Below are 17,189 nucleotides of genomic sequence, written 5' to 3' on the forward strand. Positions count from 1 at the left end.
TCATGATGCAAAAATTCGAATACGTTTTCATCACGAAAACGGCTCCAAAATAACCTACGATTCAATAGGATTCGAATGCATGCATTGATTCGCCTAGCTCTCGGCAATCACCATAAAGCGTGCCATATGCATGGCGCGCTAAAAAAAAGGCCTCAACTTTGCCTTTCATATTCTTTTATTATTTTTATAACTGACAGCTTGCTTCATGCCTCGTGATTTTATTTTTCAGGCAGGGAGTTTTGTATCTCCTTTTTTTCTTCTAAGGCTGTGACTTAAATAACGTCTACGATGAAGATATTTTAGTATATTGACCGTCTTTACTCACTCAGCAAGTGCCACATCTCTTTACTATCTTGTAAGTAACTAATTTTAATTAAATACAAATAAAACAAAAAAAATTATATGTAAATTTATTTATTCATACAAAGAGATATAAATATGTATGTATAGCGTAATTGTAATTTGTTAAGTATAATCAGAAATTGTAGTATTATAATTTTTAGGTTCTAGGTTATTTATGAGAAGTTCCTTCTTGTAGTGATTGACTGACCTTTGACCTTTTGTTGCAAGTATTAATCAAAGGAATTTTGTGTAAACTATTTGTAAATAGGGAATTTGTAATGCAAAGTTGTTTCTCCCCAGTGTAACTGAAGATATTGTCATGTAGCATGCAGATGCATCTTAATTTATTTTATTTTTTTCTTTTATCTTCTTTTTAACTTTTCTGATATGAACACGGTGTAAAACTCCAAGTTTCAATCAGTTGACAGTTCAGTCTGTATAAAATGAGTCATAGGAAATTGATTAAGGCACACTGAGGGCCTATCTAGGGTAATTCACTGTAGACCTTTCCCAGTCTTGTTTTTTTAAAAATGTTAAATCTCTTTAGTCAAAATTACTGTTAATCAAAGGAAAGAGCAATTTTTTTGAAGGAAAGAACTTCTTCAACAGATTTATCAAATTCTAATGTTACTGTTTCAAGCATTACGTCCAGCAATCTTGTGAGTCATTCATCACACATTTGTAAAATATCCAATGATATTGGCATTAGTTTGAATGGGAAGAAGAAAATATCAAATCCCCTGTCGTCTCAAAAAGTTAGCCAGCTTATTTGGCATGGGTTCTAAGAGAATCTTAACGGAAATTAAAGGATTTCTAAAAAAATTGCTCTGTCTTTTTGCGCAGGGTTTGATTCTTTGAACGAATCGTCTCACAGGATACATTCCATTCCTCTAAATGTATGTTTCTTATAAAATTGTATGCATGAAAATACTCAGCAGTCACATTACAGTATGATAATTATTTATTTGAGAAACCATCCTTTCATGAAGACTTTAACTCATCGAGAAATTTTCTCCAAAATCATCACTTTCAAATGACATTCAAGTTCACATTCGCATTAAATTTGCTAGAGTCTTGATTTTATTTTCGGTCCTTCTTTTTGGTGTACCTCCAGATCTAAAACTATATAGAATGAAAGGAAACATTCCCCCCTCCCTCCCATAAATTTCTCAGTAAAATTTCAGTTATCATTTGTTCTCCCACAAGTCCAACCAACAAATGAAAGAGAGAGAAAAATCCCTGCTCTCTCTCTGTGTTCACTTTTTCTCAAATCAGCCACTTTAGTAGAAAATGTGTCAGCTCTGTTTAGGAGATAATACTTTATGATTACTTAATTCTAAAATTTGTTGAAGTTTAATTCAATTATTTTTTCATTCTTTCTTATTATTTTCTTTTCCTATTGAGTATTTAGATTTCTTAGCAAAATTTAAAAATTAATAATATATGCTGACTGAGAAATTCAGTTTTGCTCAATGTATTTAAACAAACTAACAAGAAAATTTTCAAACATCATTTGACTGATATCTTGCTTTCCTGGATTTTTATCTCTTCACTCGCAAGTACTCATTTTGTTTTTAAATCTTTTTTCTGAGTGGGCCTATTAGTAAGTGCATTAACAATCAATGGAAAGGTAGGTTTATGTATTCATTAATTTATTTGATGTACTTTTATTTTTACTTTTTTGTAAAAAAAAAGAAGAAAAAAACAAGGAAACAAACTAGTTGCTTTTCTCTACAGTGATCATAAGATGATGTAGACTCAATTAAATCTGCATCACAATCAAAGTCATTTCAGGTGTAGCTTTTATGTTCATGGAGCCTTGATGTACCGTTTAAATTTAAAATTGAAGGAAAAAGAGTCTTTCAATTGCATTCCAATGTTCTACTTTCTCTGTTGATGCTCACTCCTTTTCACTCAAAAACTCACAATTAACCTCAAAAGCAGCACTCTAAACCAAACTAAGATGCTCTTTTGATGGTAGTTTCCAAACGAAAGGTGCATAGTTGAACTAGACATGGCTGTAAACATTTTTTCTCTTGTGGGAAGAGGCTCTCTTAACATGTATTTCTTGTACAATACCATAAAAAGGAAAAAAAACCTTACTTTCTTTCATTTTTTTCTAAATTTTTGAGACTTAACACAGGCTGTCCCAAAGTCTTGCCTTTAACGGGCATGGGGAATGACCCTAATTCCCATCTTGTCTATGAACACCTGAGTTACACTTGAGATGTGGTAGCTCATAAGATAAGTAATGAGATGATGCCTCTTTAACTGGACTTCTGTATCGATGGCTAAAGTGTGCAATGGCGTGTGTATCTCCATTGCAATGTTTCAAAATTATTGCTCCTATTTTGTTTTTCAAAGAGGAACAAACCAACTTAACAACTAGAAGTTTACACAGAATATTCTGCTAACACGGAAGAAGATTTTCTAGAAATTACGTCAAGTGGTTTTTCCAAGTTTGACAGGAAGTTTGCAACGCCTCAAACAAAGATACACGGTTTCACACTTTGACCATCGATAGCTTTAATCTCTCGCTCAGAATTACAATCAATGCACCCCTTTTGAGATTACCTATGAATTGTAAGAATCATTCAGAAATCTTGTTAATACATCTCACCACTTTTTGCTCTGATTCCTCAGTATGAAATATGAGCAGCTTCATATATATTCTCTTGACAAAATTTTTGTTTACCGTTTTTCAGTATTCAAGATATTGATCGTGATCAATTAATATCTATGTTTTTCCCCCCTCTATTTCTTTTTTGTTATAATATGGTTGAAATATTCTTTCACAAGTAGGAAGCAGCTCCTTTGTGAAAAATATTCCAATTTTTATGAAAAATTAGAATATTTATTTGTCAAATTTTAACCAAACTAAGAAAGGCTGAAAGAAGAATTTATTGATCATCTGTTCTCTGATTTGCACCCTTTGTACCTTTTTTTCCTATTTAATTTTAGACTTCTTCAAACTTATACTTTGTGTTGTGCAACCACCAATAGTTCTTTTTTTTTATTATTTTTTATTTAATCATTCTTCCTTCTTGTGTATTTAGTGAGAGACTATGAAGCTCCAATTTTTTTTTCTTAATATTCTTGTAATTATATAGTAGGATTTATTATCTAATTTGTATTATATATTTGTATCAAACCAACAAAATAAAAGAAGAAAAAATAGGAAAAAGAAAATGTAAGAAGTGCCTCTATTATCTGATTTGATAAGTATTGCTGTTCATTTATTTCTGTTTACCATAATCCAGTTTTTCTTAACTTTTATTCTTTGTCTCCTTAATATTTTAAGACCATGTAGATTTCACATTGTCATTTGGATGAAAGTTGTGATTTTGACTTTGCACACAGTTTTTTTCCTCTCTCTCTTTCTACAGATCAATTGGGAACTGTTTTTTTTTTTTAGTGATCCGTTTTAAGTATTATATTACTATTAAGTTTCGAATTGATCGATCAGAAAACCTTTAGAATTAAAAAAGAAAAAAGTGTACCAAAGTACTCTAGCTAACTCTTGAGATTTCAATGAAAACAATTTAGGTATTGTAAGTAATTAAGTAAATGTAGAGCCTTTAAATTTGGAAATGTGCGTGGGTAAATTTTTCTCATTCTCAGAATGCGTGTAACTTTAATCATCCTATTTTTGAAAGAAACCTTGAGCATGACACTGCTCATTAAAAGTGAAAGTAGAAGAACACATATTAATTTAAATTTTGCGGTAATGCAAATTTTCCAGGAAAAGAAAAAAAAGAATGCATAGAGAAGCAAAACTACATGTACAAAAATTGTGCAATCATGATGAGTAATCATCTTTTGAAAAGGAAATCTGTAACTACGCAAACTGAGAAGTGTGTTTTACACGTACACAGCACATAACTTCTTTTCACAAATTCCAATTAATTTAGTAATTAATCAATGAAGACTCCATAATTTAGGTCTGTAAAAAATATCAAGGGTGTGGTTTTACACAGTTAAGTAGAGACGAAAAAGCACCAAGAAACTAATGTTCTGAAGGGAAGGGGTAGATCCTTTATTTTACCTCCAGAGTAGGGCAAGGGGTGGGTAGAGAAGTCAAAAAATAGTGATAAAATCATCATTGACCAGCCCCAAAATTAATCAATAGCCTCTCAAAGTCAGATGGGCTGGATCTTCCCCTGGAATGACTAAATTCTGAAGCCTTGTCCAAGTTGTGCAATTCATTGGTCCAACATACCAACCGGTGACTTGGATTTCTTCAAGTGTCTGCCACTGTCTTTCATATTCAACAATTTACTTAGCTTAATTAAAAAGCACTGATTGGTTCAAGTAAACTGTAATTCTCTTAATTTTCTCTTAGGTTAATGATCAGGAATCCTCTGAAAGGCAAGAATGAATTGAAAACCATTCAAATATGTACAGGCCATATTTTTGCAGCTTCTTTTAATTACTATCATACATTTAAGACAAATTCAAGAGTAGTGTTGTGATCAAAATGATTTTAATTTTCAGTTTCAAAATTTTAAATCGTGAACTTAAATTTCCGCAAAGGTTCATCAGTAAATTTTCAAGCAATCATATGTAGTAAGTATGTATTGATGCAAATAGAAACTAGATGAAGAGAACAAACTTATTCAAAATTTCTATGAATATCCTGAAACTCTGTAACACTACCACGACATCTTCAATTTCATTGGTTTTGCTTGAATTCTTCAAATAAAATGTCATTATTTCAGTTAGAACTGTCGCTGAATCAAATGGCTGACTTTTAAAGTGCAACAAAAGATCTACAGTCCTCATTTCCTCGTTGGTTCTGTTAATGAATTCAATATTGTAGATGGTGAATCTTTTGACCCACTTTAAGAATCTACCTTCAATTCGGCATGATTTTAACATGTTCAACTCCTGGAATATAAGGTAATAAAGTCGCTGGAATCATGTGGAATTTTTACAAATTAGCTATACCTACCTGACTCATTATTACTGAACAAATTTTGTGATTCAGAATCATTATTTTTTTTTTTTTTTTGAAGTGGAAAGATATCTTAAATTTATACGGTTTTAAATTTTTCAAGTGGCTCTGCATTGTATTCTTAAGAGGAAAACGAAACATTAAATTCATAAGTGACTCTTAATATTCTTCATAAAAGATATGTATGCTCTGCCTCCTGTTTTCAGAGCTTTTGAACTAAAAAAAATGTTAAAACATTAAAAAAATGTATAATAATAACAATTTAAAAAAATGATACGCGTTTCCAAATTCCTTTATTTCAGTTTCGGTTTCATTTTTGTACTTTTTAAGGGAAGGAAAACTGGTGGATCAAGCAGTATGGATGCATATTTGAAGACTGAGGAAAGACATTTTTGCTCGATTCATTTGAGTCATTTTTATAAAAATTAAAATCTTGAAACTAGTCCATTTAGACCTGCACTTAGTGCATGAAACCATTCAATACAAGTTCGTAAGTGATGTATTGAATTGAGATGTCGTAAAATTTAGGCAAAGCCTTCACAATTCAAATGTAACAATAAACTCTATCCTCTTTTGTAATTTTAAGTTTTTGCTCTCTACACTTAAAAATAAGTTTAAACGTATACTTTATACTATTGAATTTTTTATTCATCTTCTTTCTCTCATTTAACCTAGCCTTTGTTGTCAGTTAATAAGTTTTCATCTTTTCTTACATTCAGCTCGAAGGCTAGGCAACGAAACGTGATAGTTTGCTGGTTTGATTTATCAATTTTTATTTACCAGTGTTGTACGTTGTAAGTTTGGAACTTTATTCCAGTTGTTAATGCCGGTTCTACCGCAAATTTTTGCTGGTTTTAATGCAATTTTTTTTTCTTTTTTTTATGAAGTGTTTGAGGGTTTGTGCAATTTTTCAAATTTGATACATAAGAAGAAACTCAGTCTGTCATATCGGCACTCTTCTAATGTAAAGGCGTATCTCTATTTCAACATGAGCCTGGAAACACATGGAGTTGTATGGAAAATAGAACTCCTTTCAAAAAGCAGTTACGCCCTTATGTCAGAGGAGCGGCGATGTGTCAAATAAAAATGGAAATTTCTTCGGCGTTATCTACTTACTAATTTATTTTTTATTATTTTCCATTTCAATCTGTTTTTGGTTTTATTTTACAGTTTATTTATTCATTTAATTTTTGGGGGGGAGATTTTGGAGACAGAAAATTGATTGATACTCGGTCTTAAAATTATTGCCAAACACATCGCAAAAAAGCAGATAAATTTTCGTATTCAATGGTGTACCATATCAAAGGAACAAACAAACATAAACTAAAAATATTGGTTTCCTTTGCAAGAATTTTCGCACGAATTGATAAATTTAGTCGTTTGCATGATGTTTATTTTTAGTTTCCAGTTCTTGGCATTAGGAAGTAATTGAGGTCCACACGTAATTTTACTCTTAGATCATCTTTTTTTTTTTTGAAATTTTAAATTAATTTTGTTGATTTCTTTGAATATGGTTTATTTTGTTTTATTTTGATTTATATATTTTTAATGATACCACATCTCTGTTACTCAATTGTAGAATGTAATTATTATATTTTTTACTTGTTGTATTTTATTTTAAAATTGATGTTTATTGAATTAATCATTTTTTAGTCCTAAGTTTTTTTTTTACAACAGAAAATGCCGTTTAAATTAAAAAATTATAAACTTAGTCCAGACCTCTCGTCCAACTTAAATTTTCTTTCTTTTTTTTTCTTTGACCTGAAATAATAAAATCCTGAACCAGTTTTTTATCCATTCATTTATTTTCTTGTTTTATTTTATATTTTGAAACTGTTTGGCTTCATAACTTTACTTTGCTAAATTAGTAGCCCTTTCATCACTTACTGATACTTGTGTTAAATAATTTGAGTCATCAATCTTCTTTTACAAAGATCTTGCGTTCATGAAAATTTCATGCACTGCCATCATTAAATTTTTTTACCAGTAATTAGAGAAAGAAAATATGCAGTCGGATGGTTTCTTACGAATTGTTTCGGGGGCAAGGAATACTTCGTAAAGGTTTTTTGTCACATTCCCGTATTGAAGATCATATCTACTTACTCGGCTAGCATAAAACAACAAGAATTTAATGAATAAAGGAAAATGACTATGAATTTTAAAACTTATCTTTAGCTACCGTTGAAGTCTTCACTGATTATTTATCCAGTGTCAATGTCATTTTCGGATCTCAGAGTTATACCAAGAAAATGAATGATAGTAATAAATAAAAATAATAAAACTAAAGGAATGGACGAAGTAAAAAAAGGGAGTCAATTCTGCATTGCGCTTTTTTCTTTTTTCTTCTCCTATTTCATCACTTCTAATTGTCTGTCAGAAATCAGTTCTTAATTGAAATTTTCATCAATTCATTTGTGCATAAATCATGAAGCGGTAGTAAAAATTCCTGTGGCACAGTGTCCCAGTCAAAGAAATCATGATAAAGAAATGAAGGACCAGATTGTGGTTTTATCCATGAGTCATTCAAACGGAGTGACAGTGACTTTACAGTTGGGAATTAAATTTCTGTATAAGATTGAAAAGCTCTTCAAAGAGGGAAAAAGCCCATTTGAACACAATTTTCTCTCATGGACTCATGCCGTTTGGTGCCTAAATAATTATGACGGATCAGAAAGGCAGCTGTGAACAAGTTTCACTATCGCCTTCCTGATCAGTCTTAACTAAAGGTGCACTAAGCGGCATATCATACAGGGTTCAATTTTGCTCTAATAAGCATTTTCCTTCCTTCACGAAAATTGCAGTTTTTTACCAAATTTTAATACACTGTTGCAAAGTTACCATCTCTCTATCTAAATAAATGAAGCAAAAAACAGTACCGAGTGGACAAATTTGCCCCCCTCCCCCTCCCTCCCTTACTCACCATTAAGGGAGACCTTCATACCAATCATACATCAGTACATGCAATTTATTTTCAAATTCATAAATTCTTTGCAGGCAACTTACCCACAGAGTACGTATTGGTGATGATTAAATTTAGTACTGAGTAGACAATCTTGTGCATTTTTTGTGGTACTTTTTTCCATCATTTGTTGATGAGTGATTTTTGCTTTTCAGCAAATAATAATAACTTTGATCTAATTGTCAAATCTAAGTATTAAAGTAATGTGCTCTTTTTGAAGATAAGTGATGACGCGTCATCCGCTGTCGATGTAATCCATGATATCCTCCACAACATCAGTGACATCAATGCAACCAGCTAGAATGAATCGCATCGACTGTAAAACTCCCAAGCCACATCTCGGTTTGCAATCTCCAAAGTGAAAAACTACTCAAGTTAATTTTCTTTAAACTTCTGTGATTTTTCCCTTCAGTGAGAAGAAAATTCTGTGAACACCTCAGGGAATGATGTTGATTTGTTCTCCTTCAAAAGAATAAAACGGGAGCAGAGATTTTAAAACACTGCAAACAAGATACCTATGTGGTTTTTGGAGTTTTACCGTCAATATTTTGATGAAATCGAGCTAGGAGGAATCTTTGTATATGCATTCACGTACAAATTGATGATGAAACTAGTAAGTTCCCCTCAAAAATTAAAATATGATCGGAGACTTGTGAAGTGGCAAATCAAGGCAATTTTTTTCCATTTATTTATTTAGCTTTGCATTGAAATGTTTGATGATGCCTCTGTTTTGCACATCAAAACATGATTCTACACAGGGTGATTTGAAAATCCTGCACCATCAAGCATTAACCTCGTAACTTTTGATCAGATTCAGATAGAGACTTGAAATTTTGTTAGTGCTCCTAGATCAAAGAATTCTATCTTTGGCAACCCCCCAAAATTCCAAGGGAATCATCCTGAAAAGGGGTAAGAACCCTGGGGGGTTATGAAGATGGTGCAGGACTCTTGAATCACCCTGTATGTGTCACTTGTGCAACCTGATTTATAATTAAATTTATAATTCATTGAGTATTCCGGTACATAACCACCTCTACCTTCGGGTGGTAGTAGGGCAAACCTAGACGGTTACTGCTGTAATGATTTTCAAAACTGTTGCGTTCCGTTTTAGTCCTTGAGAAAGTCTGGAGTCTGGAGTATTGATTAGTTCTTACTATCTAAAAACTTGGTAAATTCACTCTTGTGTTCTGTACCATTTTTTTTTTCATCTCCTCCCCTCGCCCTCTTCTTTTGTGCGTTTGTATCATAAAAGAAAGATCAATAGAAATATTTTACTAACTGTACATATTTCCTCTATATTTTTGGAATTCCCTTAATATTCCTTCGTTTTCATACCCATACAGGTATGTGTGTATGTACATGTTGTGGATAGTTAAATATTGCATTGTACAGTCAGAGCAGTTGACCATTCATACTTTTATTTTCATCAGATTGGAACGTGAAATGTAATTTTCAATGAATATACGGTCAGTGTGTATATTCTTTTATTTTTTATATCTTTTCGGAAATTGACATTGCCCCTTTTCCCTGGTAATTAAAGTGAAGTGGATTGTCCATAATAGTTTTTGTTGTGGTGCGTTAATAAGTTTAAATATACTAATGCTGTATCAATGAAAGAAGGGTCATGAGGACGTTTTGTGAAATCAGCAGATGGCAAACACTTGATGAATATGACAAATTTACTTGTAACTCATTTAATATTATCAGGTGAACGTTCTTCAACTGCATCTCAGTCGTTTTTGCACCATACTATACAGATATATGTTTAGTCCCCCTTCTTTGAAAGTTTAAGATTCACAATTACAAATCATCACGATCAACTCAGAACATGTTATATCTTAATATTAATTATTAATTTTTGTGATATTCCTAGTAAACAAACGTTTATTACTGTATTATTTTATTGATAATAACAATAAATATTGTTATATTTTAAGTCATTATAATAATTCTGTATCTATTAACTGTATATCGTAATGTGTTTGTACAAAGAACGTGTACATGTACCTATACATTGTTTGTTTAGTTGATTTCATTAAACCTATGTTCAAATACATGGAGAATATATTTTACTTTTACTTCTATTTCATCTTCTTCTTTACCCCTCTCTGACATAAAAAGATAACTATGGAGGAAGTTATAAAAGGAATGGAAAATGATAAATGTAAGGAAATGCTAAAATTTATAAAAGTGTGTGAGAAAACTTGGAATACGTATTTTGGGCTCAATAAAGAGGTATTCTAGTTCAGAATCAACGTATTATTTTTCCAACAGATCCGTTTTAAATTTTTTTCGTGAAAAAAACTTATTAAAGAAAAACGAATGTTGAAAGGGTTGCATAACTTGCTGTTCGATACTTTTTTTTTTTGTAAAGTTTTAAATCTTGAATGAAAAAGTGCAATCTTAAGTCAACATGCCCTAGAAACTTTGAATTAACAAAGTATTGCCTTCATTGCATCCTACACATCATGTTCACCACATCACTGAAAAAAAAGGATTGCTAATTCACCGATTTAGGGTGGAGCAAAATTTGCTTCACTTCGTAAAGCTTTCTTTTCCGTGCACGGTGTTGAATCAAGTGAACGACTAGCACGGATCGCTACACCAATTTGCTACATCTGCGCGCCCTCATGCAGTTAATCTTGCATCAAGTGGCTTGGAAGTGTACCTAATTGCATTTTTTGGTATTGGTACTTTTCGAACAGTATAAAAATAGCTCAATAGTTAGGCTGAAATAGCGGAATTCACGGAAAAATAGCGAAATTTACGGAAGAATAACTAAAAAGGTAACAGACGACGTAGCTTTTCAGAGAGCAAAATCACCTACACGTGCGTGTGTAAGTTAGCTGTAATTTGTGTAGGTAGCGATTTTACCTGCATGGTTTGCACGTTCGTTTTTTAGCCACACCATGCCATGAAATACCCGCGTGCACGGCAATTTCAGCAATATTTTTTTTTCAGTGTAAATAAAGATGAATTTTTTCCAGTCTTACTTAAAAATATGAATCTACATTTTCTTCTTTTCATCCTGAACATCTTGAATAATTATGAGACGTGGCCATGCTTGGAAGAAACCTCTGCCTGCTTTCAATTCTTGAACTACCTATGAAATTCTTATTCTTTTCCTAAAAAGAAACCAAACAAAAACGATGGCCTCCAGTCGGCGATGTTGGAATTTAACACCAAAGAGCCTTGGCTTTAAGTATGATTAATTTTTTTTTTTCATTTGGTCTCTTCATTTTTTAGGGGGAGTTTTTTGAATTGGGCCGGGGTGGCTACCGCCACCTAGAATCTCCACATTTTCTTTCCTGTCCGAAATCGAGAAAAATTGATAGGGGTTATGTACAATGTACATGGACTAAAGAGCCTCCCAAAATAAGGGCTGACTTTCGCCCCTTTTTCGGTATTCGATTCAACCATCGAACCAAGGTTTAAGTGGAAGCTTATAATAACAGAAAACTCAGGAAAAAATTTCAAGATGAGTTTACGAACCTTTTTCGAGTTACAAGGGGGGGGGGGGCAAAGGGGTCAAACTCCTACCTTTTTTTTCGCTATTTTCTTGTTGAATTGAAGAGCCGTGAAGTTCTTGTGAAGTGAAGAAAGGCGACGGAAGATTGCAATTGAAATAAGCCTTCATGCACGCTGGCCTTTTCGATTTCCGTTAAAATTTTTTGTAGTCATGAATGCGCTTGAGTGCGCTTCAGCTAGAATTGTATTTAGCAAATGGGTGGTTTTTATAAGAGGGTCATGAATAAGCAAGTGGTTAGAAACGGAAACAAAATAATATGAACTATGCAAAACGATCCTTCCGATAACGGAACTTGGCTGTTTTGAAAACGCCTTCAAATACGGCGTGATACCTCACGCATTCCGGAGAGTTCAAATAGTTGTATCATTGCGCCTTAGAAATGCGACGGAACATTGCAATTGAAATGGCCTTCATGCACGCTGGGCGTGTCGATTTCCTTTGACATTTTTGCAGTGGTGAATGCATAGCTGAAGTGCGCTTCAGCTAGAATTGTTTATATCAAATGGGTAATTTTTACAGGAGGATTATAATAAACAAGTGGTTAGAAATGAAAACAAAATAATATGAGCTATGCAAAACGATTCTTCCGATAACGGAACTTGGCTGTTTTGAAAATGCCTTCAAATACGGCGTGATACCTCACGCATTCCGGAGAGTTTAAATAGTTGTATCATTGCGCCTTAGAAATGCGACGGAAGATTGCAATTGAAATGGCCTTCATGCACGCTGGCCTTTTCGATTTTCGTTAATATTTTTGCACTCATGAATACGCTTAAGTGCGCTTCAGCTAGATTTGTATTTAGCAAATGGGTGGTTTTTCTACTTGAATTAAATATAAACGAGCGGTTCGGAATTTTACAAAAGAATATGAACTATGCAAATCGATAATCCGGGTATCAGAACTTGGCTGATTTGAAAACGCCTTCAAATACGGCGTGACGCCTCACGCATTCCGGAGAGTTCAAATAGTTGTATCATGATAGCCTCCATGCACGCTGGGCTTGTCGATTTCCTCTAAAATTTTTGCAGTGGTGAATGCATAGCTGAAGTGCGCTTCAGCTAGAAATGTATTTACAAATGGGTGGTTTTTCTACGAGGATTAAAAATAAACATAGTGGCTCGGAATATAACAAAAGAATATGAACTATGCGAAACGATAATCCGGGTATCGGAACTTGGCTGATTTGAAAACGCCTTCAAATGCGGCGTGATACCTCACGCATTCCGGAGAGTTCAAATAGTTGTATCATTGCGCCGTATGAATGTGACGGAAGATTTAAATGGAAATAGCCTTCATGCAGGCTCGCCACATTCCATCTCGGGCCCTGGTACCAGTTGGCGGCATGGAGTGAGGTTGGAGATCTTTTCTGATCAGAATTGAAAAGAACAAGAACAGATATATCGATTGTCAGTTCGGATAATATCCAAGACAGAAGCCAAGATAGCACAATAGGTTACTCTCGCTATCTTAGATTTTGAAATTATGAAAATGTGACTGGAACTTGGAGCTTCTCGTCAAAAACACACCGATATCAAGTTGTACCAAAATCGATCAAACAGGAGCGATACATCGTAGGATCTGTACTGCCGTGCCAAGGAAGAACGCCGTATAAACACTCGAGAGTTGCCAAATTTCCTCGAATAAAACATGCATTTCTGCATGACAACATTCATGCATATTTTTCCTTAAAATGTTCAGATAACTTACACGTAGATAAAATTGCGTGCAAAATTGTCTGAAAATTTTGAAGAAAAAAAATATTCACAATTTTTCTAATAATTGCGATTTTTATCTGAAGAAACTTGGCAACGCCTGAAGGTTCATACGGCGTTTTTCCTTAGCACGGCAGTGTAGAACTCTGTACAGTGGTAAACGGTATCTACCAGGCTATTTGCAAACGTCAGTGCGCCTACATTTTCGTTTGATACTGTGCAATACTTCTGAGGCGGAATAGTTGCTCAGAGCGCCTTTTAGAGCATTGCGTCGACTTGCTGCTGAGAGGGGATCACGATTGCCGCTGAGATTTAACTTTGAAGCACATGTGCAGCTACACATTTCCTGATAACACCGAGGCGCGACGGTGGGTTCAAAATATTCGTGTCTCAATTTGCCACGTTGCAAGTTTGGATAGTCTCGAAGGCGCCAAGATAGCATATTAGTTTACTCTCGCCATCTCAGATTTTGAAATCATGAAAATGTGACTTGCACTTCGAGTTTCTCGTTAAAATTACCCCCGATACCGAGTTTCACAAAAATCGATCGGACAATAGAGCCGAGCCAGCATTATAGGCCACTTTCGCCATCTCGGATTTTCGAATTTTGAATAAAGTTGAGTCGAAATTTAAGTTTCTCGTCAATCAATGCCGCACTTGCTACCAAGTTTCACCAAAACTATTTTACCAACTATTTTATTATAAGCAGTGAAAAGCTTGCAACCGCAATAACGCGGGAAAAGCAGCATGAACACTTAAATATCTGTCGTGATTTTTCCAAGATATGATTAAAAGTGGACCGCGTTTAACAGAATGGAACCAAGCCAAATCAGCTATTGCCAAATTTAACTGGGCAATTCAATTTTTTACGAGATAACGTTTTTGTGGATTCCTTTGAAAATTTTAAGGAACTTGCTTCGTGCTATTGAAAAAATTCGCTGAAATTTGCGCAAAAATCCGCACAACCGTTCTCGTGTAAAAAATTGAATTGCCAAATTAAATCTGGCAATAGTTGATGTGGCTGATTCCTTTCTGTTTAACGCGGTCCAAATATCGACGGTAAAACTACCAAACCACGTATCTCGTTTGCGGTGTTTAAAAATCTACGCTCACATTTTATTTTTTTGAAGGAGAACAAATCAATATTATTCCTTGAAATTTTCACAGAATTTTCTCCTCACGAAGAGGAAAAATCACAGAAATTTTCGAGACTGGATGTTAAGTAGATTTTCATTTAAAAAATAAAGTATGACAGGAAGTCTGCGACGTCGCAAACCGAGATACGTGGTTTGGTAGTTTCACCGTCGATATCTTTTAACTTTAATTTTTCCCCCTTTTAAAAGACATGATCACCAGAAACAGTTTCTTTGCCTTTCGTGTTTAATTATTTCCCTCATTACCGTCAATCCTATACTTTTCATTAAGTTTTCTACTAGTTAAACTAATATCGACGGTGTAAGTCGGCAATCACATAACTCGTTTCCGGTGTCTGAAAATCTCCGCCTCTATGTCATTTGTTTAAAAGAGAACAAGTAGACATCATTCCTTGAAGTTTATGTAGAATTTTCGTCACACAGAGAAAAAAAAAACCACGGCAGTCTTAGAGAATTGCCGTTGAGCAGTTTTCCGTTTACAAAATAAAATATGACAGAAAATCTGCGACATCGCAAACCGGGTTATGTGATTGCCGACTTACACCGTCGATATGCTCTTTCTTGGCAACACTGATGAGAAGTCTAGTCTCGGTTTAGGAAAAGAATAAGTTCCTGTTAGCAGACATCACTGTAGGTAGCGTCATTTTTTGCTGACAGTGCCCAACTCGGCCATTTAAATAAACCATGAATCTACAGACAAGTCGGCTGAAAGTAGTGAAGTGTTTACAATGGGTAAGTATTGTTTCAGAGATGTTTGCTCACTTTAATTTCCAAGTCTCCGGCGCTTCAAGACTCCCACCTCCGAGCTGATTACAATCTCATTTCCACTGACGGATGAGAGGTTCGCCTCAAATATCCTCCCCATCCCCTTCTTTTTCCCTCTGAAAAGTCAAACTTAACCAGTCTTTCCCCGTTCTTCGTAAAATAACAGATGGCGCACATTGTAGCTTAATCGTTTGCTCTTGTATTTCGACCTTTCTAGTATATGTATCAGTGCGGTTTCAACTTTCATGGTGCCTTGAGCCACTTTCTCTTACTTATATAATTTTTTATCATGTGTAATGACAAAGAATTGAATCACAAGCTAATTTCAAATCTCTTGATCCGTTAGCCAAAATGATCGCCAGTTTGTGGCAGGAATATTGTTTGAAAACCTCTATTCATGGGCTTAGATACGTTGCTGATTCCAAAAGGCCTTTTATTGAGCGGTAGGTCTGCGTGTGACCGTTAAAAAAAGCACTAGCCGTCTGAAAATCCAGATACGGTCATGAAATTGTGTATGGTAACACTTGTAGTAAGTCTCCTGAAAAAACTAATGAAACCCGTGACTGAGGGCTCGTTTGTAAACAAAGTGATAACTCTTAAAAACCATTCTTCTATTTCGATCTTGTTTGAAAACCCTAAATCTCTAATTATCTTTGTTACCTATATCACATCTTCTCGTATAAATCTTTTACGGGATGATCTGAAATCGGTAGGTAATTCAGGATTGCGCGAAAGGCCTAGCAGGATTGGGCGAAAACGGCACAAGGATTGCGTGATTAGAAACCTGAACATCAGCTTCAGAAATGCGCGAATTTAAAATGAAGTTAATTTAAGGTAAAAGTTTGGCAACACAGGAAACGGGTGGAAAATAAACACATTTTTATGTCAACGCTAGTTTAGGTTATTTTGTCGACAAATCATCGATGTCTTACTTTCTGATGAATAATGAAGTGAAAAGATTGAATAATGGTCGTGGATATAAAGAACTTGCTTAAATTTTCTCGGGAAAAGTATTTAATCGGGAGAAAGGAGGCAACGTTGGAATGCTCATACGGCGTCGAAACACAACCCGGGCCTTATAAGCTCTATTAATCGATGCCGCGATTATTCTAACGAAAGTTAAGAAAATCGCGCCGAAAACAGGGCGGCCGGCGCGCGGCGTTAAACGTATATTAACGCCTGCAAGACACTGCACCTCACGCATTGCGCCAAACAGCGCGGTCGACGTCAAGCCTATATTAGCGCCTACAAGACTGCATGAATACTTCTCGCATTACGTCAAACGCAGAGCAGTCAGTCAGTTGGTGTGAAACGCACATTAGTGCCCACAAGACTTAGGAATGCTGGAGGACCGAGTGTCATCATTCTTGACTTTTTGCTCCAGTTTTTTTTACTATAATTAAAGGATAAATATGTATCCTCATTGTAACGATTCAGAAACTCGGATGATTGTTAATTTTTTTTTTTGGTTACATTATAAGGAAATAGAGCTAACGAAAATATCGCGTCGAAATGTTCGATACTTTTATTTCAGATCATTTAGGTAAACTCGCAGAAACCTTTCAGAAAAACTGTGCGTAGCTTTTTAAAAACATTTATTAAAAATAAAACATAAAAGTGGTGCATAACGTTGCAATCAGATATAAATTTACGCTTTCTTTTATTTCTGTTGTGTCCGTGGCCGTCGGGTTTTGAATCCATTCATCGCTTAAAAACTTTGACATAGTTGTTCTACGATTTTTAAAGTGTAGTTTTTTTCAGTGGTTGGCCACA

At 34.4% G+C, this 17,189-nt stretch overlaps 2 protein-coding genes across 3 annotated transcripts in view; both read left to right on the forward strand.

The window, feature by feature from the left end:
• The window catches only part of mbl (splicing regulator muscleblind), a 302,565-nt gene extending 292,226 nt beyond the window's left edge, over positions 1-10,339 (forward strand). For both annotated transcript variants that reach the window (XM_019047068.2, XM_019047069.2), the window contains one exon: positions 230-10,339. The gene's annotated coding sequence lies outside the window, so the exon portion shown is untranslated. The remainder of the gene's footprint in view (positions 1-229) is intronic.
• A 5,247-nt stretch (positions 10,340-15,586) lies between these two features.
• Positions 15,587-17,189, forward strand: part of LOC140224482 (sodium channel protein Nach-like) — a 44,027-nt gene continuing 42,424 nt past the window's right edge. The window contains exon 1 of the mRNA XM_072299644.1: positions 15,587-15,859. Within this exon, the coding sequence (XP_072155745.1) occupies positions 15,768-15,859 (92 nt within the window). The 5' untranslated portion in view covers positions 15,587-15,767. The remainder of the gene's footprint in view (positions 15,860-17,189) is intronic.

This window comes from Bemisia tabaci, chromosome 4, assembly GCF_918797505.1.
Source record: "Bemisia tabaci chromosome 4, PGI_BMITA_v3".
Taxonomy (NCBI): domain Eukaryota; kingdom Metazoa; phylum Arthropoda; class Insecta; order Hemiptera; family Aleyrodidae; genus Bemisia; species Bemisia tabaci.